The 17,828-nt window shown below is 39.3% G+C and overlaps 1 protein-coding gene across 1 annotated transcript in view; it reads left to right on the top strand.

Moving 5' to 3' along the window:
- aldh1a2 (aldehyde dehydrogenase 1 family, member A2) overlaps window positions 1-17,828 on the top strand; it is a 66,051-nt gene that overhangs the window by 37,518 nt on the left and 10,705 nt on the right. The window contains exons 5-7 of the mRNA XM_043677453.2: window positions 861-922; window positions 3,266-3,394; window positions 3,523-3,636. Of these exons, the coding sequence (XP_043533388.1) occupies window positions 861-922; window positions 3,266-3,394; window positions 3,523-3,636 (305 nt within the window). The remainder of the gene's footprint in view (window positions 1-860; window positions 923-3,265; window positions 3,395-3,522; window positions 3,637-17,828) is intronic.

Raw genomic sequence — 17,828 nt, forward strand, 5'->3', positions numbered from 1 at the left:
TGGCCTTGTGGTATTATTGCTGGACTGTTAATCCAGAAACCCAGGTACAAATCACATCATAATTTCAATAAACATTTGGAATAAAGAGTTTGATGATGATTGTGAAGCGATTGTCAATTGTGGAAAAAGCTATTTGATTCACTAATGTTGTTGAGAGAATGAAATTGCCATCTTTACCTGGTCTGACAATAGACAATAGGTGCAGGAGTAGGCCATTCTGCCCTTCGAGCCTCCACCACCATTCAATATGATCATGGCTGATCATCCTTAATCAGTCACATGGCCTGCATGTGACTCCAGAGCCAGCAATGTGGTTGATTTTTAACTGCTCTCTGAGCAATTAGGAATGGGCAAGAAATGCTGGCCTTATCAGTTACAGTCTCATCCCATGAAACAATAAAAAAACCTCTTGTTGGATCGTTACAGACTCACATCAGGATTGGAATTGGATGTTTCCTTCCCAACTCAATTTTCTCCCAGAGGTGGGAAAAGGAATGGATTTTACTCAACGACAATGAAAACAACTAGATTGGGCAAATATTAAAATGAAAAAGTATTGTAAAAGTTATGCTTTATTGACAATCAAATTGTTGAACCAGGTTTAAAACAATGATTTTAATCATGTAATTGCAGTCTACCTGGTCCCTTTTTATAACAAGGATTTTTATTAAACAGTTCTCTTCGCAATTTATTTTTCATGAAAACTACATTGGTTTGTCAATATCAGGACTTGACAGTAAAAGATAGTCTACATATTTTCTCTCCTGTGCAAGTTGATTAATGTGCCGAGAAGTATTTAATGTTTTTTTGTGCAGCCAAATCAAACAGGAATGATGAGTAATTGCAGACCTTTCTTACAGATGGAGATTATTTCACATTTACAAGACATGAGCCAATAGGGGTGTGTGGACAGATCATCCCTGTGAGTATTATTCATCAACAGTAGGTGTTTATGTTCTCAGAAATACCACAGATGAAAACTGAAGACCAATTTTTAATCTTATTATTTGTGCACCTCTGACATGAAAGGATAACTTGCAGCTGGGAGTCCTTAAATAAAAACTCAGCCCATTGAATACGAGGAAAAGCCTATTTTCAAACAGTAGAAGGGACTTATTTATTTGGCTACATTCATAGTTAATTTAATGCATGTATTAGAGAAATCAAATCAGCACCTTACATTCTTTATTAATCAGATAAAATCTCTGATGGTTCAGTTATTTTGTACAGGGATTTGAGATTAAATGCAGAATAGATTATGAGTGCTGCACATGTGTTACAGTAAAAGTGTGATTACAGAACATTTAACAGTATCTTCCAACAGTTGTGGATATTCTTGATAGCTGAATATATATAATGTGGATACTTCGCAATGTAGACTGAGAAGTATCCAAATGTAAATAGATGGAGAGTAAATATCCTAATAAAGCTCATGTCTTGTATCTGTTTCTTTCAGATAAATATCAGTATGCTTGAACCTATAAAATGAATTATAATATTTAAAACCCAAGAGTGGTAACATTTAAGTTAGCAAATTTTGAGTTTGTGTAATTGAGTGTAAATGAAATACTGTTGCCTCATGCTTCGCTGTCATCATGACTATAGTTGGCTTTTAAATGTCAATCACTTTGGGCAATAATTGCAGTATAAAATTATTGTCTATTTTGATGTATCCAAGGATCTGTATTTATACAAGGGAGTGACCTATACACGACATGATTTATATAACATGAGGAAAATAACTGTGTCCAGGCACGGAAGAATTGTAGCTTTTGTAAACAGGCTGGATGAGTAGAAAAATAAATAAATAAACTTGCTTTCGTTTAGTGCCTTTCCCAACCAGCAGACAGCTCAAAACACTTTGTAGCCAATGAAATAATTTTGAAATGGAGTAACTATGACAATGTAGGAAATGTGGCAGTCAACTTCCACATTGTAAATTTTCACAAACAGCAATGTGATAATGACCAGGAAACCTGTTTTTCTGGTGTTATTTGAGAGATAAATATTGACCAGGACACTAGTCTCTACCCTTTTCTCAAACAGTGCTGTGCAATCTTTTGCATTCACCAAAGCAAGCAGACAGGTCCCTGGTTGAATATCTCACCCAAAAGATGGTGTCTCTGACAGTGCAGCACGCTCTGTGCTACACTGGAGTGCCAGCCTTGATTTTTGTCCTCACATCCTGGAATTAGATTTGAATGCACCATCAACTGAGCAATAGCCAATACCAATTAGTAGGCCTGAAACAGTTATCAAAGATGTCAATGTAAAGCTTTGTCAAGTGATGAACCATGTACAGCTCAGATCACTGCATCCTCTTTCCAAGCCATGTTACTGGGAGGAAATCCAAACAGGGGCCAAACACGTACCTCAATGTGTGAAGGGACTTCATTTGGAGAGAGTATGCAGCTTCAGATAATGTTTGTTCATCGTTTAGCAGTTGGTCCAAAGACTAGTAGTTGGACACCCAGGGGTTAGGCAGCCAATCCGACATCCTGGCTGCAGGGGGAAAAAAGGCGTGAATAGTCCACTAATCACTAATTGAAATGTCAATGCTTAAGTCAATAGACATTGTTTACTTGGTCAATGGTTCTAATCTAAAAATATTCACAATGTGTCTGAAACTTACTGTTGTCAAGATTTATTAAAAACATTCACAAAGAATTGATGATATTTTTAATAAGTCATTTTAATAAATTCATAGCAAAATTTGGGTTAGAACTTTCATTCTTATTTCAATGAGATTCCCCTCTTTCTCAAAGAAATTGTAGAAATCATGAAAATACAAAAAAAAATGAAGTATGGTGAAAAGAAAGCAGCGGAACATATGTTGAATAGTGCAAGTACAATTCTTAATAAAGTGAGAAACCAGCAAGTTGCTGCTTTGTCTAAAATATATAGCCTGTAAATTAACATTTATGTTATGATAGATCAACACTGAACAGACATACATATATCTAACATTCTTTGTCCAATATTTTAATGAAAGTATTAAAACAAATTGATGAATTAGCTGATTTAGAACAAAAGGCAATATTGTCAGAAATTCTTGGTGTATTGGTGATCAACAGTGATCTTCAGCTTAAGTATGTAAATGCATTTTTACGTAACTCCAGCAATGGTACTACTTAATTACTGTACAGAAATGTACAAACAGTTTTGTCAACAGTTCATCTTAAATAATTATGAGCTTTTGTCATCAGAACATGATTTTACATATCCCATTTTTAAAATCATCTTTCTGTCCCTCATTTGCCTGCAGTGGAATTTTCCCCTTCTCATGTTTGCGTGGAAGATAGTTCCTGCCTTGTGTTGTGGTAACACAGTAGTCATCAAACCAGCAGAGCAAACACCCCTGACTGCGCTCTACATGGGAGCCCTCATCATTGAGGTGTGCTTTTTTTTTACTTTCAATGATGACATAAGTAGTGAGATCTGACAGTTCCTCTGATATCTCTCCAGTTATTCGAGGCAGTTTTTCCTTTACTGAACATATGTCATCTAATCCTACTTTCACAGACTGGGCTTCCCCCAGGTGTGGTCAACATTGTGCCTGGATTTGGTGTGACAGCTGGTGCAGCAATAGCCTCTCATATGGATATCGACAAAATCGCATTTACAGGATCAAATGAGGTACACAACTTGCCAGAATCATTGTCAAAATTAACACAATGTTATATTGACTTGAAATTAACACTGTGGGTTTATATTGAGTTGTTAAGTGGCACAAATAATAGAATTAAATATGAAGCGTCTGCATTTACATAGTTTTATCATGTCTCTAGGATGTTCTGGAGTACTCCACTACCAATGGATTGATGTATTATCACTGTGTGTAGTAACCAAATGAGGCAGACAATTTGCATACAGTATGATCCTAAAATGAGATGGAAGATTAATTAGAATCATAGAATTTACTGCACGGAAAGAGGCCATTTGACCAATTGTTTCTGTTCCAGCTCCCACAGAGTCACTAGTCCCGCTCATCCCCCCGTCTCTGTAGTCCATTAAATTCATCACTTTCAAATCTATATCCAGCTCTTTTTGAAATTTACTATGGAATCCACCTCCACCAGTCTCCCAGGCAGTGCATTCCAACTCCTAACAATGCTCTAAGAAAATACTCTTCATCTCACTCCCTCACTCTCTTGTTGACAATCTTGAAATTGTGACCCCTAGTTAAACTCTCTGATGGTTGTTTCAAGCTTGACTTTTGGCAAAGACCAGAAAGCACCTTGCCTTCCACCAAATGGGAGAGTCCAAAACTAGAGGGCGTGGATTTAAGGTGAGAGGTGATAGTAGATTTTAAATGAGGCAAATAGGGTTTTGAATTAATGTCCCTCTGCAATGCATCAATAAATAAGTCAGAATAGCTCACAGCCTGAAACTTCTAGTCAGCCCTTTCTCTGTCACTGATAAGAAGAAAAAAACGTACCCGCTTACCTACAGCTGAACTTTCTGGCCAATATTCCACTGGAGTATTCTGCAGGTCCTTTTTAAATCTTTCTCCACTCACCTTAAGTCCATGCCCCTCTAGTTTTGGACTCCCCCACCGTAGAGGAAAAAAATTGGCTGTTTACCCTATCCACACCTCTCATGATAACTTACCAGGCAATTACCACAGAGTCAGTACGTTAGGAATTTCATGGCATCCCAATGATCATCTTGGGTCATACTTCTTATAGTCTTCAACTATCCAGAGACCAGATGCTGGTCAGTGCCTTGAGTATAGGAGTTGGGAGGTCATGTAGCAGCTGTATAGGACATTGGTTAGGCCACGATTGGAATACAATTCTGGTCTTCCTGCTATCGGAAGGATGTTGTGAAGCTTAAAAAGTTCAGAAAAGATTTGAAAGTATGTTGCCAGGGTTGGAGAGTTTGAGCTATAGGAGAGGTTAAATGGATTGGGGTTATATTCCCTGGAGTGTTGGTCGCTGAGTGGTGACCTTATAGAGGTTTATAAAATCATGAGGGGCATGGATTGGGTAAATAGACAAAGTCTTTTCCCTGTGGTGGGGGTGTCCAAAACTAGAAGGCATAGATTTAAGGTGAGAGGGAAAAGATTTAAAAGGGACCTAAGGGGCAACACTTTTAATGCAGAGTGTGGTGTGTGTATGGAATGAACTACCAGGGAAGTGATGGAGGCTGGGACAATTATGGCATTTAAAAGGCATCAGGCAATAGGAAGGGTTTAGAGGGTTATGGGTCAAATGCCAGAAAATGGGACCAGATTAATTTAGGATGTCTGGTTGGCATGGACTGGAGGGTCTGTTTCTGTGCTGTATATCTCTATAATTACTATTAAGGCCTGATTTCTTTAAAGCAAGAATTGATGATGTTATTTTTAATAAGTCATTTTAATAAGTTCATAGCAAAATTTGGGTTAGAACTTTCATTCTTAGAAGCAATGTTAAGGCAGATGGGGGAAGAGGTCTGGAGCTAAGCCAATATAATCTTCAAAAACTATAAAATGCTCAGAGGGGTAGAGTTGAAATAGCACTGGGGAGATAATTGGAGCTGTGGGGAAGGGGAAGGGTGCAGTCTGTCCTGCCGAGCACCCATATTTTTAGCCATCAAGCTTCTGGCTGTGAAAGTCTCGTCCCCTATACCTGACCTCCCTCCCATCTCCATCACCATCTTGCCCCTAACACCACTACTCACAGATGCCGAAGGTCAATCCCATGTTGACCTGAAATCGGCCTGAATTAATGCTCGTCATCTGCCAGCCACTTTGCAGCAGGCTCTAATCCTCATCTGCTCCCACTGTCAGAAGGGAAGTCCCTGCAGAAGGATCACATTTGCACTGATTCTATGACGTTTCCTGCAATTTTACCACCCTCCTCCAGTGACCTATATAATCTTGACTAATATTTCATTGCCTATTCATCAATACTAATCATGATGGTCTGGAATTAAGCCTTTAAGACTGCACAAACAACCGAAGAGCCATTTAACTAATGTTAACCGTTACTAGAGTTCTAATACTACAGTGAAAATTCAAGTCTATTCTATGCTTCAGTGGATCAATGAGCACATGAGATGATGTTCCCCTCCACTAAAGGGTTTGCATGAATTGGCACAGCTGGTAATTCTGTAACTTCTGAAAACACTCGAGTGATTAGTACTGGGGGGGGGGGGTTAAGATTAATGATGACTTGAATAGCAGATGTTCTGCATCCTATGCAGATCAGTAGAAAGCTTTGGCTTTTCACCAATGCTATACCTTCAGTTTTGGAGCATTAAGTATTCAAACTTGTAGACAATTAGCACAGAGAGAATTACCAAACACAAGAGGCAACATCATGTACACCAGTAATATTGCAACATACAGTGTCGCTGTAGTGTTACCAGACCATAGGAGCTGCTCTCTTATTAGAGAGAAGCGACTGGTGGTGATTTAACCTGAGGGCCACCAGACCTCAGGTGAGGGAACAAGTTGAGAAGGACAGTTTTTCATGGTAACCTCAAACCAGTGATGGGAATTGAACCCATACTGTTGGCATCACACTGCTCTGCAAATCAACGATCCAACCAACTGAGCCATACCGATTATTGCAATATAAATCAAAATTAATTTGCTTTAAATATGTCTCATAATCTGACCTTCAATTATTGTGCCAGAAAAGGAAGCAAAAGGCAATTGGTCAACTCTGTAGCTGTCTGGACGGGTGATATGGCATATCAATTAAGAGAAGTGATGATTTTCACTGTAAGAGCAGTGCATTGCAAGAGGTTGATTAATCTTGTAGGTCTTCATCTCAGATCCAGTAGCATACCTGATGTTCAGCCTAATTACGGAGTCAGAGTTTCCTTGCCTGTAATGCCAAGATAAGTCGCTGTGTTGCAGTAGGTTTAATAAGGTTGTGCATCCAATGTGCCTTTTACATTTCCAGTCTTCCCTCTCTTCATACTTGCCAGCAATATAGGTGCTAGCAGACACTGTACTGATATTCTTAAGCAGAAACTACTTTAACTTTTTGTGTTGACAATTGCACTGCTTCTTTGAAATTACTAATGCTAGGCCTAACATAGGATTAAATGTGTTTTTTTTAATTTGAGTGGGCAGCTGTGGAATATTGAATGAGTTCATACTTAAAGATTTTTAACACAGTTCTATCAAGCAAGATGCGGACATTTCATTCTTATTTTGCTGTTCCGTGCTAATACATTTTCGGGCACAGTGTCATTGAATGGTTACAGAGCTGAAGGAGGCCTTTTGGGTCATTGAGTTCTTGCTGCCTGTCTGAAAGAGTAATTCCCCTAGCCACCTTTATCTCAGGGCTCTGCAATTGCTTTTGCTTAAGAGCAATATCCAACTACAATTTGAAAGTCTCCATGCTCTTAGGAAGCACAATCCAGATTGTAACTGATGGCTGAGTTAAAACCTTTTCTTGTGTCATTGTTATGTATATAAAATCCCTGGAGTGTGGTAACAGGCCCTTTGATCCAACAAGTCCACACCCACCCTCCGAAGAGTAACCCACCCAGACATTCCCCCTACCTGATATTTACCCCTGACTAATGCATCTAACCTACACATCTCTGAACACTTGGGCAATTTAGCATGGCCAATTCACCTGACCTGCACATCTTTGGATTGTGGGAGGAAACCGGAGCACCTGGAGGGAAACCACGCAGACACAAGGAGAATGTACAAACTCCACACAGACAGTTGCTTGAAGCTGGAATTGAACCCAGGTCCCTGGTGCTGTGAGGAACAGCGCTAACCACTGAACCACCGTGCCACCCCTTGTTCAGCTTTTGCAGTCGACTCTCAACTTGTACACCTATCAAAGGACACTGAACACGGAGCAGTAGTGCTTTCCTAAATTACCTTTTTTTACTCACATTAATATAAAGCAAAAACAGGCAAATTGTTCTGGGTGTTCTGAAATGCTACTCAGCCCGGCAGCATAGGGAGGACTTCTCTTAATCCTGAACAATCCCTGCAGCAAGGTACACCTTGCACGTGTGACAGGATGCTGAAAGGCATCTTCCTCCCAATTCCAAGGATCAAACAAAGCACATTCAAAAGTTGTATCCAGAGTGAAGAAAACCGAGTCAGAATAAAAACCCAGATGAAAAGAGGGGAAATTTAAAAGACTAAGAAGAAAGATTCAGACATAAAATCTGAGGGGATATTTTCAGCTTCAACGCTGTGCACTGCAAAGATCCACACCCAAGAAAGAGAAAAGAACAGACTTCCATTCACATATTTCATCACCACCAGATGACTCAAAGCACTTTACAGGAAGTGGAGTGCTTTTGGACATGTATCGTAACACAGGAAATACAAATTCTCTCAAACAGCAATATGAAAATAACCAGATCATCAATGATATTGATTGAGGGATAAATATTGCCATGTCACTGGATAGATATCAACATATGAATTATGGGCAGAAGTAGGCCATTCAGTCCTTCAAACAATTTCCACCATTCAATAAGATCATGGTTGAGCTGCTTGTGTTTCACATTCTACTTCCCAGCTACCCTCAAACCCTTGCCTAACAAGATTCTACTGTGCTTTGAAAATATTCAATAATGCCCACTTCCGCCCTTCTGACATAGCTCTCTAAGCAAAAACAAAAATCCCTTCATCTTTTCAACCATAATTTAAAACATTTAATCCCTAATTATGGATTCACTCACAAGAGTAAACATCCTTTTCATATCCACTTTGCCAAGCCTATTAGAATCTTATAAATCTCATTCAAGTCATCATTCATTCTATTAATTCTAATGAAAACAAGCCAAGTCTGTCCTGTCCGTCCTCAAAAGACAACCTACTCACTCCTAGTTTCAATCTATAAAACCCTTCTGAACCACCTCAAATGCATTTATATTCTTCCTTAAATATGGAGCCTTAAACTGTATAATATTCAAGCTTTGGTCTTAACCAATGCCCTGTAGAACAAAAACATAAATCCTTACTTTTATATTCAATTCCTCATGTAATAAAGAATAACATTTCATTAGCTGCCTTAATCACTTGTTGTAGAATCATTCTTTTTGTGATTCATACACTAGAAAGCCTAGATCCCTCTTTAAAATAATTAAACCATTTAAATAACTCATTTTTATCTTTCTGACAATGTGAACAACTTCACAGTTTTCCACATTATACTCCATCTACCAGATTGTTGGCCCACATCTCGCCTATCTGTATTGGTCTGCATCCTTGTTATGTCAACTTCCCAATACATTTTCCTATCTCTTTGTGTCATTTGCAATTTTAGTTAGATATCTTCTGATGAGCCTTTCAAGAGAGGTTATTACACATCTCTGGAGCAAGTGGGACTTGAATCTGGACACTATCATTGCACTACAAATAGACCATGCCTCTAATCCCCTCATCTATATCATTGACACAAATGTTAAAAAATTCAAGAGTACAGCATAAGCACTTGCAGGACCCCATTCGTCACATCTGCCAATCTAAAAATGACCCACTTTTGCATGCTTTCTGTCTTCTGCCAGAGAGCCAATCTTCTATACCTGTCAGTATGTTACCCCCCCAACACAAACTCCCTCGTCATGCAATAACCTTTTAGGTGGTACCTTTTCAAATGCCTTTTGATGACGCAATGGGGCAAAATCTTATGGTCACCCACAAGTGTGTTTGGAGTTGAAGAAGGCCCAAACAATTCAACTAGGTAGAAGGACTAACTGCCAATTCCATTAACAGTAACAACTTGCCTGGAGTCCGTGTTTAAAGACTTCTCATAAAGATACAAATTAAAAACAGGAAGTAGTAGAGTCAGGGGATTGAAGATGTAGTCAGAGGGGATTGAAGATGTAGTCAGAGAGGTAGGCCCTCAGGAAGCTTTTGAGGGTGTGGTGACAAGGAGGAATGTTATGCAGTGAGTTCCAGAGTTTGCAGTTCAAGTTTTCATGCAGATTGTAGAATGGGAGGGGTAAGTGATGCACTGAAGGTCAGAGACCTAGGGGTGCATTGCCCTGAAAAGCTTAAAAGGCAAAACACAATGACAGAACACAGTGAGATTTGTAACTCAAACTGACATTTTGAATTCAATTTCATAGTGGAGGGGGAGAATCAAATAAGGGTGGAGGGGTGTTGGTTGATAAGGATGAAATTGAATTAGGATTTGGCGTAGGATAAGTTTTGGGCTTCAGATCTTTGAGTATGTTAGAGTTTGCTTCGGATGGAACAGCTTGCATAAAGAATGCAGCAGTCTGAGGAATGTAATAACCACTATCATAAAATTTAATCCAAGCTATTCTGGGTGCCTGAGGAGATGGGCACTAGATCAGAAAGTCTCTCTGAATCATGTTGCTCAGACATTTATTTACCACTTGGAATACAAGCAGCTTGTCCATGAGACAACAGGTTGCACTATAAAAGGCAAAATCACTTCCCAAACAATGAGTCTGACAGATTTAGTTTTTTTTAAATTATCATTGTGTTAAAATGGAGATTCGAACCGTTTCATATCAAGTATTTCAAAGTTGTAAGTGATTTGGAGGTGCCTCTTCAGGCAAAATTATTTTAGTTGCAATTCTAGAAGGTTCTGCTTTCATTAAAGCATATGTTCTAAGTCATATTGTGTGGTTTGCCTCAATTGCAGTTTATTTTCATTACCTGCACATTTAAAAGCTTCATGACCCTAAAAATGAAAATGAAAATTATCCAAAATCTAAAGCTCCATCTCGCAGATCCAAACAAAACCAGATGCTTACTGCGATGTTCAGCCATTATATACTGTGTCCTTTTTAGGTTTTGATTTCCTGTTATGATCCAAATATCTAAAAGCAGCTGTGTCTCACAGAGGTTAACATTTGGTTTGATAGGAATACCACAAAACAGGACATCTATTTTCCAATAAAAAGTGCACCGCAAGGTCTAGTGTAATAAAAGGTCTGCCTGCTAACAGCAGTGATCTGCTCCCTTCTGAAAAGCTGCACTGCTGTCCTCCAAGAAGTCTGCTTGAGAGACTTTCTTTTGCATCTTTTAATAATTAATTTCTTATGATGATTGAGTTTCCAGTAACTAAGGTTTCTTTTGCTGGAATTTTCCTCCTGTGATTATCGGAACAATTGTTTTTTTTTATATTAACAGACGCTGAGCATATATTTTTACTCAGAAGTTTACTTTCTTCTATGTAGCAGATATAATTCTGAAAAGATACAGCCAAATCCTATGACACAGGGTTTCGAAAATGGGGGAGCTACATGGGTTGATTGGTCTCGTTTTCTTTACTTACGTTTGTGATATACTGTATACAATCTTCTTGAAGTAATTCTTTCTGATTCTGATATAAACATTGTGATATGGAAAAAGCTCGAGGAGTTGTGCAATTTATGCTGTGGAACCTGATGTAGAAAGTATTTTTGCAGCAGTTTCTTCATGTCTGTTACTAGCCAACAGGTACAACCTCTTGCCCCTGGTACTTCCACTCTGATCCTTTATTAATCTTGGTCACACTGACCACAAATAGAACTCTTTGATCTCCTCTGTTGCTAAAGCTGCTTGTAAGTAATTCTACGTTTATTAACCCAAGATTTTATTTTCCCTTCAATAATTTTAAACTCTCAATAAAAGCAAAGCCAATTCAAGGATAAGCCAATAATATCTCAGGGAATGTGATGATAGGGAGAGCAACTAGATCAATGGAGTTAAAGCGAAAGATTGGCCGTGATCGACTTGACTTGTGGATCTGGGTTAAGACAGTGTATTGTATGGTCCTGCTGCTATTTCCTTTGTTCTTAATACCGCTGGCATATTTAATAAAGCCCTTCCTCCTAGCATTGCTCTTTCATCCTGAACTGAGGCAATTCCTAATTTTCTTTAGAAGCAAACCTCCTTCCTCTGCTGTCTGCTGCATCTTCACTTGTAACTGACATAATCTTTACAATTGATATTGGTGCGATCAATGTCCCACTATGGTTTCTCTCTTGTTCCTTTGAAAACTCAGCCTCCCGACCTTTTGTACTCTCTCCCATCTCTAAGGCCTCACTGGGTTGAAACTTAGACTCAAAACAGCTTCTGACCCTTCATTTATTCTTTTAGAGTACAGTCGGAGAACTCCTCACCACCTCGTTCTCACTTTCTTCCTCTGACTTTCAGGCTTTGTTGAAACTAGAGTTTGTAATCACCCAGTCTCAGTTTATCTTCCATTTTATCTTAACTTTTGTAACATTTTTGGTGTCCTGCACTTACGGTGTTATGGCCTTTGCTTTGGCTTACCAGTAAAAGTAAAATTACATTTTTAAAAAGCTGATAAAATGAATAAATTTCTTCATTTTGAAACTTCCATATGCTTTCTAGAGGTACAAAGCCAACTTGCTTCCAGTTGGAAAATTTCTATTCAACAAATGAAATGACTTAATATTGACACTTTAAACATAGCATCTAATTGCAATGCATTTTTATTTTGGAAATTTCAGTAATTTCATTTATATTATCATGTTCTGTGAGAAGGGAAGCTCAATTGAGCATCAATGCATGAGGACAGCACCTTTCAAACCCACAACCACTTCCAGCTAGAAGGATAAGGGCAGCTGATACATGGGTACACCATTCCCTGCAAGTTCCCATCCAAGCCACTCACCATCCTGACTTGGAAATATATGGCCATTCCTTCACTGTTGCTGGATTGAAATCCTGAAATTCATTCTCTAAGGGCACTGTGGGTCAACCAACAGCACATGGACTGCTGCAGTGCAAGAAGGCAGCTCACCACACCTTCTCAAGGGCAACTATGTACAGACAATAAAGTCTGACCACGAGCGAATAAAAAAAGTCTATTCCAACTCACTCCTGGCCAGTCTCTCCAATTAAATCCTCTGCAAATTTGATACCATCCAAAACTCTGACACCCATGTCCTAACTGCCCTGATTTGCACTAGTCCTCAGTCAAGCAATGCCTCAGTTTTAAAATTTTTGTCCCCTTTTTGAAATTCCTCTGTGACCATATCTTCTTCCTATCTCTGCAAATGTCCCCAGCTGCACAGCACTTTGAGATATCTGTCCCCCCAAATTGTGACATTTTGAGTGTTGACAATTTTAATTGCTCTACTATTTGGTCTGTGTTTTCAGCTGCCAAGATAGTAAGTTCTGAAATTGACTCCCTAAAACTTTCCATCTCTCTTCCTCCTTTTTCTTCTTTAAAATTCCGCTTAAAAGTCTTTGACCAAACTTTAGTTTTTCCTGTCCTAGAAACTCCTAATGTAGCCTGGTGCCAAACTTTGTTTTATAGACCTCCTGTGAAGTACCTGGGGATGATTCATTACATTAAAGGAGCTATATAAATACAAGCATGTTGTTGGCTGGGCAAATGCTAAGAAGGTCCTGTGATTAGAGCAGGTGAGAGTGACAGCCAATGTTGTGCAAGTTAGACAGTTTGACAAAGGGGATGCCCCACATAATCACTGTGCTTTATATAACCCACTGCATCCTCTGAATGCAATGTCCTCTCTTAACCCAATCCCTACTGCCTCATCGCGTGACAACGTCAAGGATGGGGTGTTTGAAGTTTGAGGAAGGAACCATGACACTTGAATTGGTGCCACAGGAGAAGAGCATGTTAAGGGGGCAATTTGAAAACCATGAAAGATTTTTAAGCAGTAAGTCATTAAAAGGCTATTTCCTCTATTTGAGGATTCAGTGACGCATGGGTAGTAACTCAAAATTGATGCAGAGCTTAAGGATTGATCTTACACAGGGAGTATATGGAGGATGGAATGCTTTTCCAAAGGGAGTGTTTGAGACAGAGATTACTCAATCTTTTAAGGGATCGATTGTCAAAGAGAGAGATCAGAATGGTGAGTTTAGTTTTGATTGTTCAAGCAAAGAGCCAGGTCAGGCACAATGGATTGAATGGCTTCTTTCTGTGTTGCAAATGGTTATGGTTCTATGTTTTCTGGTCTCTGTGTCCTATTCTTGCTGGCTACAGTTCACCAGCTGCGTGGTTTCAAGTCAAGATACAGGATTTACTCCCATTGACTTTACTAGGTTTCAGATCATTAAATGTTTAAATGGAAAACGGCTGTGTCCGATGTCATGTTCCAACATACCTCACCAGCTGCAATGCTTACATTTCACTGCAATAAAGTAAACTCTGCTTTTCATTTAAAAAAAAAAATTAGCCTTACCCACAAAGGAGAAATGGACTCAAAAGGCAAAAATCATCAGTGGGCATCGGAATAAATGCTTCAGAACTAATGATGGGGAACCCTCCAGGTAATCAGTGGAGAGTTAGGAAGTTGGCCTGAAATCTAATGGGCTTGATTTGCCAACCAGGTCATTTCCTCCATGTCACCAATTTGCTGTTTGAATCATTATTTGACAAAGTTTAGCAGGGAGAGTGAACAGTGTAAGTGAAGGAGGAATTTGCAAAGAGGAAATCAGTGCAGAGCTGTAATATTATTGGATTAATAATCTGATAGACATCTCAGATTATTCTCTGGGGACATTGGTTCTAATCCCACCATGGCAGCTGGTGGACTTTCAGTTCAATTAAAAACTTTGAATGTGACATTAATTCAGGAATGGTGCAATGAAACACAGTCATTCACGTTATCCTTGAACAATCTGTATGCTAGGCAGAGGGACAGGTAGTGTCGAGGAAGTAGGGAGGCTGCAGATGGATTTGGACAGGGGCTAGGAGAGTGTTCGAAGAAGTGGCAGATGGAAACAAAAGAGAACGTATGAGATTAGGAGGAATAGAGGTGTAGACTATTTTCTAAATGGGGAAAGGCTTTGGAAATTTGAAGTACCAAGGGACTTAGGAGTTCCAGTTCTGGATTCTCTCATGGTTAACATGCAGGTTTAGTTGGCAGATAGGGAGGCAAATGCAATGCTAGCATTCATTTCAAGAGGGCGAGAATACAAGAGCAGGCTCTGCATTTGGAATATTGTCAGCAGTTTTGGACCCCGTATCTAAGGCAGGATGTGTTGGCATTAGAGGAGATTTGCAAGTATGATCCGCGGAATGAAGGGCTTATCGTATGAGGACTGGCTGAGGACCCTGGGTCTATATTCGATGGGATGAGGGGGGAACTGATTGAAATTTATGGAATACTGAGATGCCTGGATAGAGTGGACGTGGAGAAGATGTTTATCCCCCTGAGGGCACAGCCGCAGAGTCAAGGGGCAACACTTTAGACCTGAACTGAGGAGGAATCTCTTCAAATCACTAAGCGTACTTAAGACAGAGACAGATAGGTTCTTGATTGGTACAGGGATTGGGGTTACAGGGAGAAGGCAAGAGAATGGATCGAGAAACCTATCAGCCATGATTGGTGGCACAGACACGATGGACTGAATGGCCTAATTCTGCTCCAATGTCTTATGATGTAATGGAAACTATAATTGATTGTCATAAAAGTCCATCTGATTCATTAATGTCCTCTCAGGGAAGAAATTCTGCCATCCTGGTCAGTATATGACTCCTGACCCACAGCAACACCCTCTGAAATGGCCCAGCAAGCCATTCCCTTCAAGGATAATTATAATGGGTAGAAAATGCTGACTTGGCCAGCAATGTCCACATCCCACAATCAGAATAAAGAGAAAAGGGGATAGACAAATTTAATAAATGGATGAAAATATGGCAGAGGTGTGAGGTGACTTTGAGAACAAAAAGGTTACATATACTTTTTTAAAAGGTAATATAAAACTGTGAACTGTAAAGCAACAAAGAGATTCAAATATCTAAGCACATAGACATTAAACATCCATAGACAGATACAAAAAAACTTCAAGATGGTGAATGCATGATTGCTGTTTAGCCTAAGTGGGGGTGAAATGCAAAGGGAAGGAAGCAATGCTTCACTTATATACAGTCTTTGACAGACTTCAATTTGGAACACAGTATTCAGTTTTGAGTGTTGCTCTGCTGGAGATAGCTTGGTACAGATTTTTAAGATCCACACCCTGCTGTGTAGGACTAAATTATAGGGACAGGTTGCATAAGCATGGCTCATAATTCTTTGGAGGAGATGGAGCTTGATCAAGGCATTTAAAAGGATATTAGCTACAAAAAAAACTAAGAAATTATTTCCTTTGTTGGGGGGAATCAAGAGCAAGGGTATGTAATGATAACATTAGAACAAGTGTGTGCAGGAATGAAATCAGGAAACATGTTTTCATGTGGGTTCTAGGAATATTGAATTTTTCAAGACAGATAAATTACATTTTGGTGGGTAAAAGGAATATTGAATTTTTCTAGACTGAGATAAATAACATTTTGGTGGGTAACTGTTATCAAAGCATATGGAGCCATGGCAAGGAAGTGGAAGTTGAGATGTCCATCAGACCAATGGTGGAGCAGAGACTAGATTAGAGTGGTGCTAGAAAAGCACAGCAGGTCAGGTAGCATCCAAGAAGCAGGAAAATCAGGAGGCCATTCCTGATGAAGGGCTTTTGCCTGAAACATCGATTTTCCTGCTCCTCAGATGCTGCCTGACCTGCTGTGCTTTTCCAGCACCACCCTGACCTAGACTCTGATCTCCAGCATCTGCAGTCCTCACTTTTGCCAATGTTGGAGCAAGCCTGAGCAGTTAAACGACCCAGATTTGATTTCTCTCCCCTGAATTGTTGATTGCAGGAATGCAGCTCTTTCATGTTTGGGGATCAATAGATGAGGAAGACCACATCTTATCTTGCTCATTAGAGGCTCAGCTCGGTGCAAAAATGCTCTTTTCCTAATGAATTACAAGCGATTCTGCTGCTGTTTGGTGCACTGAGTTGCTTTTGCTAAAGAAGTCTTTACAATGTTTGAATATGTTCTGGAGAATATTTCATATGGTTCTGGCTCATATCCAAAATGGAATCTCACAAGTGAGGAAGGTTTTTTTTGTATCTGTAAACCATTCAACTTGAGGGTGTTGGGAGAGAGGGGAGTATACATGTTAGGAAATGGGGCTAACCCATGCTGCAGTTGCAAGTGAACCTGTGGATGGAATTAGCTCAATATTCTGCTCTGTCATTGAAAAATGCAAAGAGGGGAAACACCAAAGCTCTGAAATATAAGTAATACTTGGACGTGTATTTGATGCAAGTGGGTTGTTCAACATGTAAGGAAACCATGGAATTATTTACGATGAACTGAGACCAGACGTTGCTATTGGCCATTGATGAGTGGCGAGAGACAGGATGGGGTCGACTTCTCTGTGTTTCACTCCTCATGACAAAGTATCCTTTCTGGCCTTTTATCCCAGTATAAGCAAGTCTAGCCTTTAGAAGATAGCCAAATTCAGATGCTGTTTGCACATCAGATTTTTTAAAAAATGGAGGCATTAAATTAATGTTGTACAAGAAATGAGAGAATAAGTAACTCTGTGAATCTGAAATAATGGTTGATGCTGTCCTGTTTCTGAAAGATTTCAAGAATGTCCTGTTAAAAGTCTGAAGTCAAAAGAGGAGAAAGCTGTTTCCTGTCTCAATCCCTTAAATGCCAGAACTCAGCACTTTTTTGGGGGGCTATTTCATCCAAAAGTGTCAATTAAAAGTAGAATCAGCCCACAGTAATTTCCCCAAAGCATTCTTCTGAAGTTTTACATAGTCAGTAATGATTTCCCATGATAATTTTTTTCAAGTATAAGGAATGCCGAACATTTTCAAACATCCTTTTGACCAAAGCTCATACGGCACTAATCATACCATGTTGCGATTACAAAATTAAGGAATTTCTTTCAAGCCATAAAGCAACAGGAAGCAAACAGTAACTCTGAGCCTTAATAAATCTTCTGAGAAAAAACTAAAATACTCCCATTTCTATGGTCCTATTAGTCAGGAAGTTGCACGTTTTTAGATGCCAGTAAACTCCTCATATCTGATAACTGATCCCGTCACCCTCCAA

This window comes from Chiloscyllium plagiosum, unplaced genomic scaffold, assembly GCF_037043375.1.
Source record: "Chiloscyllium plagiosum isolate Xiang-an unplaced genomic scaffold, Cpla_swu_hap1 HiC_scaffold_39, whole genome shotgun sequence".
NCBI lineage: Eukaryota > Metazoa > Chordata > Chondrichthyes > Orectolobiformes > Hemiscylliidae > Chiloscyllium > Chiloscyllium plagiosum.